General features: G+C 53.4%; 1 protein-coding gene across 18 annotated transcripts in view; it reads left to right on the top strand.

Moving 5' to 3' along the window:
• NFIA (nuclear factor I A) overlaps positions 1–12,047 on the top strand; it is a 346,615-nt gene that overhangs the window by 89,117 nt on the left and 245,451 nt on the right. For 3 of the 18 annotated variants that reach the window (XM_074545693.1, XM_074545690.1, XM_074545686.1), the window contains exon 1: positions 10,930–11,306. The exons of 11 other annotated variants lie outside the window; for them this stretch is intronic. In XM_074545693.1, the coding sequence (XP_074401794.1) occupies positions 11,280–11,306 (27 nt within the window). In that variant the 5' untranslated portion in view covers positions 10,930–11,279. Of the gene's footprint in view, positions 1–10,927; positions 11,307–12,047 lie in introns of those variants that run through there. 4 more of the 18 variants (XM_074545687.1, XM_074545688.1, XM_074545692.1 and 1 more) reach the window with 4 other exon arrangements.

Raw genomic sequence — 12,047 nt, 5'->3', positions numbered from 1 at the left:
GCACTACCATGAGGAGGGAAAAGCAGCTTCCCTGGAGTCTGCACTGGACATGGACTGCATTTGACCATGGTCACTCCCTCCTTCCACTCAGGTGTCCGGTGTTTTCCTCTGCTCTATACATTTCCCCCTGGCCTTCTGATTTTCTAAACCATGGGGAAGGATTTTCCATGAAGATTCAGTGCTCTGCCTGTGCTGCACATGCAAGGCCGGCCCACAGGTTCCCTTTGCCAAGCAGGGCAGAAGTCACTTGCACCAAAGTTTGGAGCTCAGCAGTATTGAAAATCTGGAGATATTTCTTGAATTTAAGGAGGAGGGCTGTGTGTAAGTCAGAGTTTGATGCTGCAGTGCAGTGGCAGAGAAGAGTTTCAGCCTCCTGCCCTGTGTGCTGCATTACTGCTGGGGGCTCATCCTGGATTTTATTAGCCGTGTAAGCATCTCCAGCAGCATGCGACCGTCCTGCTCTCAGGAGTGACTCCTCCCTCGCTCAGCAGTGCAAGTCTCAGGGACTTGCCAGCGCAGCTGCTGGGATTCAGGCATTCCTGAAACTTCTCTCTCCTGAAATCCTGCCCTGACCCTGGGCATGGCCAAAGGGACCCCGCTTTGGGACAAAATTCCCAGGGATATTGTCAACCCCCGAATTATAGTGATACCACCAACAGTTTTCATAGGGATTTTCCTTTTTTCTTTACTGTTAAAGGATATGATGGGAATAACAGTCCAGCCACTGCAGGGCCTAACAGAGAGGTGGGGGGAGGCCAAGCTGCGGTCCCAAGCCATGATACCCTAATTTCTCAGGACCAGGGGATCCTTGGTTTTATGGATTTAATTCATGGGCAGTAGGAGCAGTGCTGGGACACCGGGGTACCGCAGCCGCTGCCCTCGGCTGGCACAGAGCCCCTCTGCCTGCCGCAGGGCTGGGAGAGCCGTAGGCTGCCCGGGGCTCTGCATCCCGCTGCCGCCGGGGCGGATGCGGCAGCTCCAGCCCGGGAGCTGCTGTAACCCTCCCACAGCCGCATCCATATGGGATGGGGATGTATGTGGATACGCACATGTACAGCGGCTCGCAGCGCTGGCAGGCAGCACCTCGCTGGGCGGGAGCGCTCGGGGGTCCCCCCGCAGAGCCGGAGGGGAGCCGGAGCCGGGCCCGGGAGGCGCCGCGGGTAGCGGCGGGGGGGGGCGCGGCGCTGCCAGGTGCCCCCCTCCCTCCCTCCATCCCTCCCTGCATCCCTCCCGCCCTCCGCACCGCCCCCGCCACTTTTATTGAGACTTTATTTTGCAGCGGGGGTCGGGGGGCGCCGGCTCTTCCCTGGATTTCTCCCCCCCCCACCTTTTTTTTTTTTTTTGATTATTTATATTTTTGAAATTTTTAAATAATTTTTTTTCGGGGGGTGGGGGGGGGAATGGGGAGCTGGCCAAAACCTTCCCGCTCTCCGCATGTGCGTGATTTAGAGTGACAGAATTGCGAGCCGGGGCTGGAGCAGCGATAAATCAGCTCCTCGCCGGCGCGGGTTGCCGGGACTCGCCCAGCGCCGGACGGAGACTGCGGCAAAAGAGAGGGGGAAAGGGGGAAAAAAAAGAAAAAAAAAAAAAAAAAAGAAAGAAAAGAAAAGAAAAAAAGGGGGTGTGCGGGAAGGAAAAAACCAAAAGGGGGGGGGGAAATACAGGAGAAGAAAAAAAACTGGGCATCCCGCCGGCCGGCGGAGCGAGCGGCGGGGCTTGCGCGGGCGCGGAGCGGCTGCATCGGCCCCGCTCTGCGCTGCTCCGCGGGATTTTCCTGTCTTGGTTCCTTTTTATCGGGTCCTTTTTTCTTAAAGATTTTTCGGCTTTCTTTTTTCTTTCCTCCTGCTGTACCTTAGATGAAAATGGCTACCAGTGACTTGGCGAGCGTTGGGAAGGCAGAGCTGGCAGGTTGCGAGATTTATTTATTTACTCTCCCCCCCCTACCCCTTTCCTCCAAATAATCCAGAGGCAGAGCAAATTCAAACAGCGAACTTTAAAGGCTTCGCTGTAATTCTTTCCGCGCCGCACCTCCGTTTTCGCTGCCCCCGGCCGCGGTGCGGTGCCAGGGCTGTGCCGGAGGGGGGCCCGCAGCACGGCGAGATGCGACGCCCATCACGGTCGCCCACGCCGGGCAGCGGCTGCTCGGGGAGCGGGCAGGAATCGGGCAAAACCGGGCAGAAATCGGGCAAAACCAGGCAGGATCCGCCGCGCTGCGAACTCCCTCGGCGAGTAAAAATGGTGCCGCGGATGTTGCGGCGGACACTGCGCTCCCGCCTAGGGATTATCCACTTTTTTCTTTTTGCTTATTTTTTCTTTTTTTTTTTTTTTTTTTTTCAATTATTATGATTTATTTTTGTGTCATGCCACAGATCTACAGCTGTACGTGCAAATAAAAGCGAGAGCTCACGGATACCGCTTTCCTTCCAGCGAGGACTGAGTAGTTAATCCAATAAGTATCTGTATTGTTTGGGGCGATGTGTGTGTGGTAGGGGGGAGGCAGTTAATCATGTATCGCAATGTATGGATAAAATAGATTAATATTAAAGTGACGTGGGGAAAGAGTGACGGCGCGGGGGCTCCTTTCGGGGGAGAGGACAAAGAAGAAAGTGGAAACAATCTTTTAAAATATTTTCCATTCATAAAAATGGCAGAGGGCTTATCCACCAGTCTATTTCTGCGTCTGACTGAACAGCTAATGCGTTATTGCCAGCTTCAAAAGATAATTGTAGTGTCGGTAGAGACCTAATAATACAGTAGCACATGTAATTTTAAACAACACCTCATTGTTTATTGGGATGTAACTTTCCCAAAGTTTATTTGTAGCATTAAGAGATTTTTAAGTGCAGGAACAAATTGCAAATGAGCAGCTGTGGGGCGATGCACGGTTTGTGTGGCTACAAGAGTTTCTATATTTAGTGACAATCTGAATCTGAAGAGGATAAAAAAAATAGAATATTTTTAAGGAAATGTTTATTTCCTCCTGGAGGAGGGGGGAGCTGGGCTGGGGGATCTCCTGGCTCGGGTTTTCAGTTTTCTGAGGGAGAAATAATGCAGTGAGTGTGTCTTTGCCCACGAGCTTCACCACCGTACGTACACCTGCTCCACAGGCTCAGAAATAACCTTTTCATGCAAGAAGTTAAGGAAGGGGTCGGGCATACGTACGTGGGGCGGTGTTGTGATTTATGTGCTTTTCCAGGAATCCAAATAAAACCATAGCAGAGCGTATCCCTTTGTGAGGGCCACCTGTGCATCGCGCCTGCTTCTTCCGGGGGTTACCCTATGGAAATCTTCCCAGCCCAGGATAGAAGTTAACACAACAGTCGGGTGAGCAGAGGATGCTCTCACCTTCTCCCTGCTGTTAGGAGAGGAAAGCAGTGATTGTGACAGGCAGCCCACACGGATTACACTTCCTTTTTTTTTTTTCTTTTTTTTAAAGAAAAACTCCCTTTCTTAAAAAAAAAAAAAAAGGCAAACCAACAAAGCAGCTTCTCCAGAGAGATCCAGTACCAGCACAGGGTGCCCAGTGCAGGATCTATATTGCCAGGGCTTACAATGCGGCAGGTCAGTGAATTACAGTAATAAAGACTTAAAAAAAAAAAAATTCAGGTGCTGAGACTTACACATTTCCTTCACTACTCCAAAGGACCCATGGGCTCTGGGAAAAGGCAGAGCAAGCAAAAGGGACTGGGTGCACTTCACTCTGTGGGGTTTTTTTACAAAAATCTTTTAGGCATTGGGTCTCATGCAGGTTTTTGAGTTGTTACAACCAACTTTTGCATGTGAGCTAGGCACAGATAGCTTTGGTGGCTCAGTGCTTGCACGTTATGAAGCTGTCTATAAAATTAGAGGAGGTAGAGAAGTAAAAAGTTACTAATCTCGGAGAAAGAGTATTGCTTTCAATTCTTTATAATTTCATTTAGTTTGAAGTTTATGGGCTAGAAGTGGGGGGCTCTAAACTATCTTGTGTCAGTGCCTGTCTTTCCTATGAAGAATAATGCATCACCTTTTAAAGAATACATAATTTAGAGGTGAAAGAGGTATTTTTAATAGTAGAAAAGAGACAGAGTTAGAAAAACTTGTGATGGAAAACTTTCCTGCTCTGTACCCACGAGGAAAGTGATCAGACCTCATGTGCTGTCTGGGTTAGCAGGCTAAAACTATTCCATAAAAAATAACTGCAGAAGAGAACTGCAGATAAATTTTGTGCTAGAAAAACAGTAATAAACCTGCACCTGTTACTGTGCCCTTCTACCCAGCCTGTCTCCAACCTAGGCACAAAGTTGTCCGAGTTTGTGTCTGAACAGGCCACTCATATTATTATTCTTTTCTTTCTTCCCAAAACTTTAGCATAGATAAGAAACATGAAAAAAATTACTTATCAGTGAAGCAGATTGCTGCTTTGGATTTTATTTATTTATTTATTTGGGGAAATAATGCCCATCTCATTGTGAAAGTTACAGACTCCAGAGAAAAGCCTGCAGCGAAGGGCAGCAGGGAATGCATGTTAATGAGGGTAAAAGACCACCACTGCTTCTAAGCAGTGTAGGCTGATGTTTAATATTAGTATTAATATCCCTTTTTTCTCTTAGACATAACTTTTCTTTGTCACATAACTGTTTGTGCTATCTGAAACTTTACAAAGTCCAGTCAGCAATTCCTCAGGTTCATTTTTCACACCCTGTATTGAATCTCAGCTTTTATATTCTGAGCGAACCCTGAATGTAAAATGTTCTCATGTAAAAGGAGGGACAAAAGACTTACATTCCTTTTGAGAAATATATTGCATAAATAGATATGACAACGCACGGATATATAATATACTAAAATAAATAGTGTGTGGATGGGTGTGGATGGGTTTATAAATAATATTTGCCACACCGTGTTTATACCACTCTTGCGCAAACTTTATCAAGTGAAATTTTCATTGAGGTGTGCGAGATTAGGACCAAAGTGTTTATGCCAAACTGCCTGATAAAACATTGGATTTAGGACAAGAGCAGTATCAGTTCTGCATGGTGTAATCACTCCGTATCGCTGGAGAATGATTTCGTACCATTGTGAGAGGTGTCCCTCAGCTTCCAGCAGCGATAACGCTGCGGGACTGTGTACAAATAAAATATAGCTGAGGACAACTGTACCTATTTGTGTCTTTCCTGGCTGTGAACAGGGGATTTATCCAGTTGGATGGTGGCATCGACATGGTAAGAAGGGAGTTTTAAGTCCCTGCTGGCCCATGGTGGGGCCTGGGCCGACAGGCACTGCTTGAGCCCACTCGCAAACCACTTATTAAACTCCATTCACTTTCATAGGGAACTTTCACTTCAAGGAATATTTAGTGTTTTCAAATAAACCCTGCTTGCAAAGGGGTTTTTAACTTAAAAATGTTACCACTTATTCTGCTCCCCATAAGAAGATCTACAGCAAAACAAAAGGGGAAACACTGCCTCTCCCGCCTCTGTCCGTTCTGCTGCTTCCTTTCTGCAGCCTGCACACCACTTTTGCTGGGAAGTTATTTCCTCCGCAGTGCATTTCGCAATAGGCTGGAGCCCCTGTGGAAATGCATTACAGCTCTGCAGGCATTCCTGCGCCGCGCTGGGCTCCGCAGCCAGCGCCCCACGCGCGGCCGTGCCAGGCAGCGATGCTGCCACGAGCTCACGGTCAAAGCAGGTCCTTCCACACAAAGATTGACCAATTTTTAGTGCCCTTATTCCCCCTTGCCCTTAGTGCAGCTGCTTTAATTCCCCACCATCAATGTGGCTTTGGCGACGCACCCATGGCCCAGACCCCAAATGGTGTGGCCGTTTTCATCTGCCAGATAGGGACTGCAGTGCTTCTTCATCACCCTGTGCTCCTGCTGGGAATTGTGGTGATGGACAGAAAATACTGCATGGGAAAACATTATTATTCACATGCGTTTAGTGGCGTAAGGTGAGAGTTTCCATCAAATGTGCTACTCTGCTTATTTAAGCTACTCCCTGAAATTTGAAGCCTGGAAGTTGAAAGTTCTGCCCTCCTGTTTTAGGATGACACAGTGTTCACAAAACCATGGTGTTTATTGTAGAATCATAGAATGGCTTGGTTTGGAAGATACCTTAGATATCATTGAGTTCCAACAGTGCTGCTATGGGGAACTCTATTTTAGGATCTGGATCCTTTAAACTAAGGAGGAAAACCCTGTTATGCCCAGTTCTTTGTGCACCTGCGGAATAAAAAAGCAATCTCTTCCCTGAGGAGAGTCTTACAGAATACTCTCATTTTTGGTAGCTTCAGAATATTGTTGATTTCATGGCTGATGGTGGGACAAGGTTAGGCATGGCACTAAACTACTGCTTCTCCGTGATGTTTCTACTGGGATTTGTAGACAGCTCCGTAGTAGGTTGTGGGACAACAGAGAAACATCTGGGCATTGATTCCCACCCACCACACTGGCACTTAGGTCTCTTGGGGATATGAGTCGGCAGAGTGTGGCTCTGAGGTCTTGATGGAAAAGGGATCAGGATCGAGCCTGGTGATTTCAGGGGGCTTCTGGCTCTCAGCGGGGCAAAGCGGCTCCCAGGGCAGCCACAGTGGCTCTCCCAAAGCCACCAACATCACTCAGGGCCCAGGAGAGCCCTGCTGTCTGTCTCAGGCCTTTAATGATCGCTGCTGTATGCTAACAGGCCATACCACATATAGCCCGGCTATTGTCAGCGCTGATCCTTGTCCAACTGACGGGCTATTCAAAGCGCTTCTCAAGCCTCTCCAAAATCCCAGCTTGTTCTACCCCGATGACAGCCATCCCTCCCATTCGGAGTTCTCTTTGTACGCTTGATAACATGGTGGAAATCCCTTATTATGCTTCTTTTAATAATGCTTTCACATGGCAAGGGGACATGATGTTTTAATTTATGCAGTGCACATCATCCTCCGACAATTTGCTAAGAGGAGCCCTCGCGACCTAAGCCTGCGCCGAATAACACAAGTTTATGCAAAACCAGTGGTTTCCAACCTGTGGTCTCCAGACCGCTGGGAACCGGCGGGCTCCCTCCGAGGGGTCACCAGGAGGTAACCAGGAAAGCAGAGCCGCCGCTGCCGCGAGGTTCAAACGCGCCGCCGGCACGGAGCCGCGCTGTCACCAGCGCAGGTCTGGGGCTCCCAAACTGCAAACTGAAAATCACTATCTCAGGGGTTTTTACTTTCTTACTCTTTTTTTAAATTATTTTTTGGTTGGTCTCTGTACTCAGCACGCTGCGGCTGCAACCTCTGTGTCTTTAAATACCTGCTCAAGTCGATTAAAAGCAGTAAATTCAGAGGGGTAGCCACACCACTCCTTATGAGTTGTGTGAGTAGAAGTCTCACTTTGTTGTCAAAAATAGCAATTAACCTTCAGATCCACTTGCTCCCCCCCCCAAATTAATTTTGTAGTATTATCACGCATCTTGAGGCTTCCAGTTTTAAGCATATAATGCTTCTCCTGTTAATGAAGCGGGTATCCACGATCAAGGGGAGCTGAGAGCCACAGACAATTGTTTGTTTGCCTTTATTTCTCACGCCCTTTGAAGGTTTTTCTTTCTCCTCTGTGTTTTTTTGGTTGGGTTTTTTTTGGGCTTTTTTTTTTCTTTTTTTTTTTTTTTTTATTAAGTGACTTTAGCAGATTGTACCCTCAGAGCTGTGAATAATGGGGTTATTCTACAAAAATGGCCAAGGCTAGTTAAGACACACAAAGCCAGGAAATCCTTTCAGGGATGAAATCAGGACTATTTTAGGGGTGCCGTGTAAGTTGGAGACTTTGCAGCTTGGCTGCTGCAGCGCTGCCAGGCACGGCAGCGCTGCGGGGACGACCGGTCCTCCCCCGCCGGGGGCTTGCCCGGCCGGGGGGCCCCGCACCTTCACCGTACCGGGGGGAGCAAAGCCTGGGGGGGTTCGCAAAGCACGGGGTGTGCAAAGGTGGACGAGCAAAGGAGCATGGGGGGTTTGCCAGTGCCAGGTAACTTTGCCCAGGCAGCGAAGGAGCTTTGCTGGGCAAAGCACGGGGGTTCCCCGCGTCGGGGGTGCGCAAGGGGGGGTCCCTGTGCGGAAGGGGAAGGGGGTTCCCCGTTCAGGAGGGGGTTTCACCTGTGCGGGGGGCTGGTTATTCATTCAGGATGGGGGATACCCGTGCAGGATGGGGGGTTACCCGTGCAGGATGGGGGGTTATCCATGCAGGATGGGGGATACCCGTGCAGGATGGGGGGTTACCCGTGCAGGATGGGGGGATACCCGTGCAGGATGGGGGGTTATCCATGCAGGATGGGGGGTTATCCATGCAGGATGGGGGATACCCGTGCAGGATGGGGGGTTACCCGTGCAGGATGGGGGGATACCCGTGCGAAGGGCGCTCTCACCGCCCCCGCGCTGGACCCCCGCGGCTGGGAAGGGGCTCGGCGGGGGCGGGACACTGCGGGCCCGCAGCGGGGCCGCCCGCCCGGCCGGGGGTGTGCGGGGGATGTCCGTGAGCCCCGCCGCCCCCCGGTGCGGGTCTCCTGTGCGAATCGCGGCGATTGCGGAAATACGCGGGGGCGGGGGAGAGGAGGAGGAGGAGGAGGTGGAGGAGAAGAGGAGGAGGGAGGAGGGAGGAGGGAGGAGGGAGGAGGGAGGTGGGCGGTGGGCGGGAGGCTGCCGAATCGCTCGTAACTTCTGCAAAGTCCCGGGCACTGGGAGCCCACCCGGCAGAGCGTGGAGAGGCGGCGGCAGCGCCCGGACACGCCCGCCCCGACCCCCGCTCGCCCCGCGCCGCAGCCACCAAAAGCCCCAAATCAGCCCGAAACGCACGGGAAGAAAAAAAATCCCAACACATCCCACCTAAGAGCCGGCGGCAGTTGGCTGCGGCGGGTTTTCCCTTCCGGTTCCCAACGGCTGCGAGTCGATTTTAGCCATAAAAAATATAAAAATTGCGAAGAGAAAAAAGAGAAAAAAAAAAAAAGTGCCGCCAGCCGCTAGAGCCCGCAAAGTTTCTCTTGCGCTGTTATCTGTGTTATCCCTGTTATCCCTGCCCGCGGGACGCGGCGCCGCTTAAACTCTTGGTTTTGTATTTTTAACCCGATTCCCACGCTTTCGCAGAGGGAATTCGCTATTGTCTGCGCGGGGTCTGGGCGCGGAGGGAGCGCGGGTGCGCAGGGCTGCGCCGTAGCTGCCTTTTTTTTTTAATCTTTTTTTTTTTTTTTTTTTTTTTTTTTTTGTCAGGGATTTGAGAAAACCGCTGAGCTTGACAGATTCCCCCGCTTTCCCCCCTCCCCGCCCGTACGTGCGCGCCGGCTCCGTGCGCGCCGTCTGGAGCGCCCGCGGCCGCGCACAAAGAAACGCGCCCGGGCGCTGGATGTGACGGACCGCGGCGGGGACCAATGGGCGGGGCGGGGCCTTGTGACGTCACAGGGAGCCGCCCAATCAGCGGCGGGAGTGGGTGTTGCGACGTTTGAACTCCCCCGGGGGGAGGGGCGCGCCTTTTTTTTCTTTTTTTTTTCTCGGTTTTTATTCTCCTTTTTTTTTTTTTCTCCTCTTTTTATTTTTTGTCTCTTCTTTTTTTTTCTCCTCTCTTTTTTTTTTTTTTTTTTTTTTTTTTGCCTTTTCCGCCGAAGTTGGCGGCGCCCCGCGGGGACGGGGCCGCTGGCGGGGCCGCAGCCTCGGAAACCTCCGGATTTAGCACCCAAAAAAAAAAATTAAAAAAAAAAAAAGGGGGAGGGCAGAAGAAGAAAGAAAAAAAAGCTTTTTTATTAAAAAAAATCCCATGTTTAAAAAATTATTTATTTTTTTAAAGCGTGCTTAGCAAAACGCTGAGTTGGGAAAAATGAGGATAACTTGCGCGCCCACCCGTTTAGCGCTCAAATATTCTGGGGTGGGGGAAGGTGCTTTCGCTCTACTCGTTTTTTTTTCTTTGAAGGGAGGGGTGTCCGTGGCTGCGGAGGGGCTGCACTTGACCGTGGCCCCTGCCTAGAGGGCGCAACCAGCCGTCCCGCGGCCAAAAGTCTCCCGAAGGGCGCCAAAAGTTACTTAAAAGATAATGCTGGAAACCGCAAAAGGCTGGGAACGGTGCGGCACGGACGAGTGGGGGACACAACCCACTCCCCATCCACCTCCGAAATAAGCGGCAGCGGGAGGGGATTTTTCCTCCTTTTCCCCTATAGATGGAATTTTTTTTCCCTGCGTGTGTCGCCGTCGTCGCCCTCCCCCCCCCCCAAAAAAAAAGCCTGTGACTACGCGCAGGGACGCGGGGGTCACCTAAACTGCCTCCGGCATCAGTGGAAAACGCTATTCCCAGGCGGAAAGGAGGGGACACACCAGCCGGGACACCCTCCGAGTCCCCAGGAGCGGGCTGGAGAGCATCCAAACCCCAAACCCAAACGTTGCCGGTGCCAAGACAATGCGCTCCAGAAGTGTCAGGAGGCGCGGGGGTATTTTTAATTTTAAGCGCTTCACTTTTAGATTTCATAAGTAAGAAAGAGGGGGGAGTGCGATGTGCCGATGAATTTATGTGTTGCTATTTTTTAGAAGAAAATTTTTATTTTTTTTAAAGTGGAATAAGCACCCTTGATTCTAAAGCGCTTGATTTAAAATGACAAGTGCCAAAGGGGATGGGGAAAGTTGTGGAAGGCAACGCCGCTTCCCCCAGCGCCCCCCGACCCATCCCTCCATGGTCAAGGGCCGAGCGGAGCCGCAGCCCCCGGGAAGAGCAAAATAAATAAATAAATAAATAAATAACAATTATAACAGAAAAATACACAACACCCCCCCCCGCTCCCGCTTCGTAAAAAGAGGCAAACTTTGAGCCGAGCCCTGCTCGCCTCTCGGCTCCGCGGCTGGCCGCGCTGCGGGGCGGCGGGGCGGAGGGAGGCGGCGGCGCCGCAGCCCCCTCCCCGCCCCTCCCCGCCCCCGCGGGCGGGCGGCGCGGGGCGCGGGGCGGGCGGTGCGCGGCGCAGAGCGGAGGGGCGCGGAGCGGAGCGGAGGGGCGCGGAGCGGGGGCGGCGGAGGGGCGCGCAGCGAGCGCTATGCCTTTAACGGCGCGCGGGGCAGGCATGCCGAGCGCGTAGTGCGGGAAAGTCGAGGCGGGGTTAAAGTTCAGCTCATGGAGCGGCTCCGCGCTGGCTGCAGTTTGGCAGAGTTGGAAATGTGAAAGCAAGAAGCAGGCTCGGGGCTCCCCCTCCTCTCCTCTCTCTCTCTCTTTTTTCCCCTCCTCTCTCTCCCTCTCCCTCTGTCTCTCTCCCCCTCTCTCTCTCCCTCTCTCCCCGCACACGCACACCTCCAAACCGCAGCCCCCCGCAGCAGTCATGTATTCTCCGCTCTGTCTCACCCAGGTAAGCGGCCGCCGGGGCGCGGTGGGGCCGGCGCTGCGGGGGTGCGCGGCCGTGCGCGCCGGGGAAGGGGCACCACCGCCGCTCGCCGAAACTAACTTTGTTGCCTTTCGCTCGCATGCCCCCCCCCTCCACCCCCTTCCCGCACGGCCATTTGTGTCGGCACATGGCTAATGGCGCCTACTTATTAATGCTTTAATTAACGGGGGGGGCCGCGCGGGCGCGGTGCTGCGGGACGACCCGCACGGCCCCGCCGTGCTTGGTCATCCGCGATCGATGCCGCCGATGCCGCCGCCCGCGCCGGAGCGCCTCGCACCGCCCCGCACCGCGGCCCCGGGGCAGCGCCGGAGCCGCTGCGCCGCTCCCCGCCCCGGGCACGGCGCGGCCCGCACCCCCCGGCACCGCGCTCGGGGCTCCACGGGAGCGGCCCCGCCGGCTCCGCGCCCCCCCGGCGCCCCGGGCACCGAGAGAGGGACTGTCCCCCGCACCTGGGCTCGCTCCCGCGGTGCGGCGCGGTGCAGCCGCCCCCGCGCAGAGCGCCCTCCGCACTCGCGGAGGCCGCCCTAGCCGGGGGACCGTGCGCGTGTCCCCCCGCACGGACACCCGCAAACTTGTCCCGCGTGTGTCGCGTGTCCCCCCCGCCACCCTCCCGCCCCGCGGATCGGGCCCCGCGGCGCTCGGCGCAACTTTTGCGCGCTCCGCTCGCGGCGGGACGGGGCTGCGCGGGGAGCGGAGGCGGGGGTG

Source organism: Zonotrichia albicollis, chromosome 8 (genome assembly GCF_047830755.1).
Source record: "Zonotrichia albicollis isolate bZonAlb1 chromosome 8, bZonAlb1.hap1, whole genome shotgun sequence".
In the NCBI taxonomy this organism is placed as follows: Eukaryota; Metazoa; Chordata; class Aves; order Passeriformes; family Passerellidae; genus Zonotrichia; species Zonotrichia albicollis.
The sequence above is the reverse complement of the archived record's forward strand: the minus strand, read 5'-3'. Positions and strand labels throughout refer to the sequence as shown.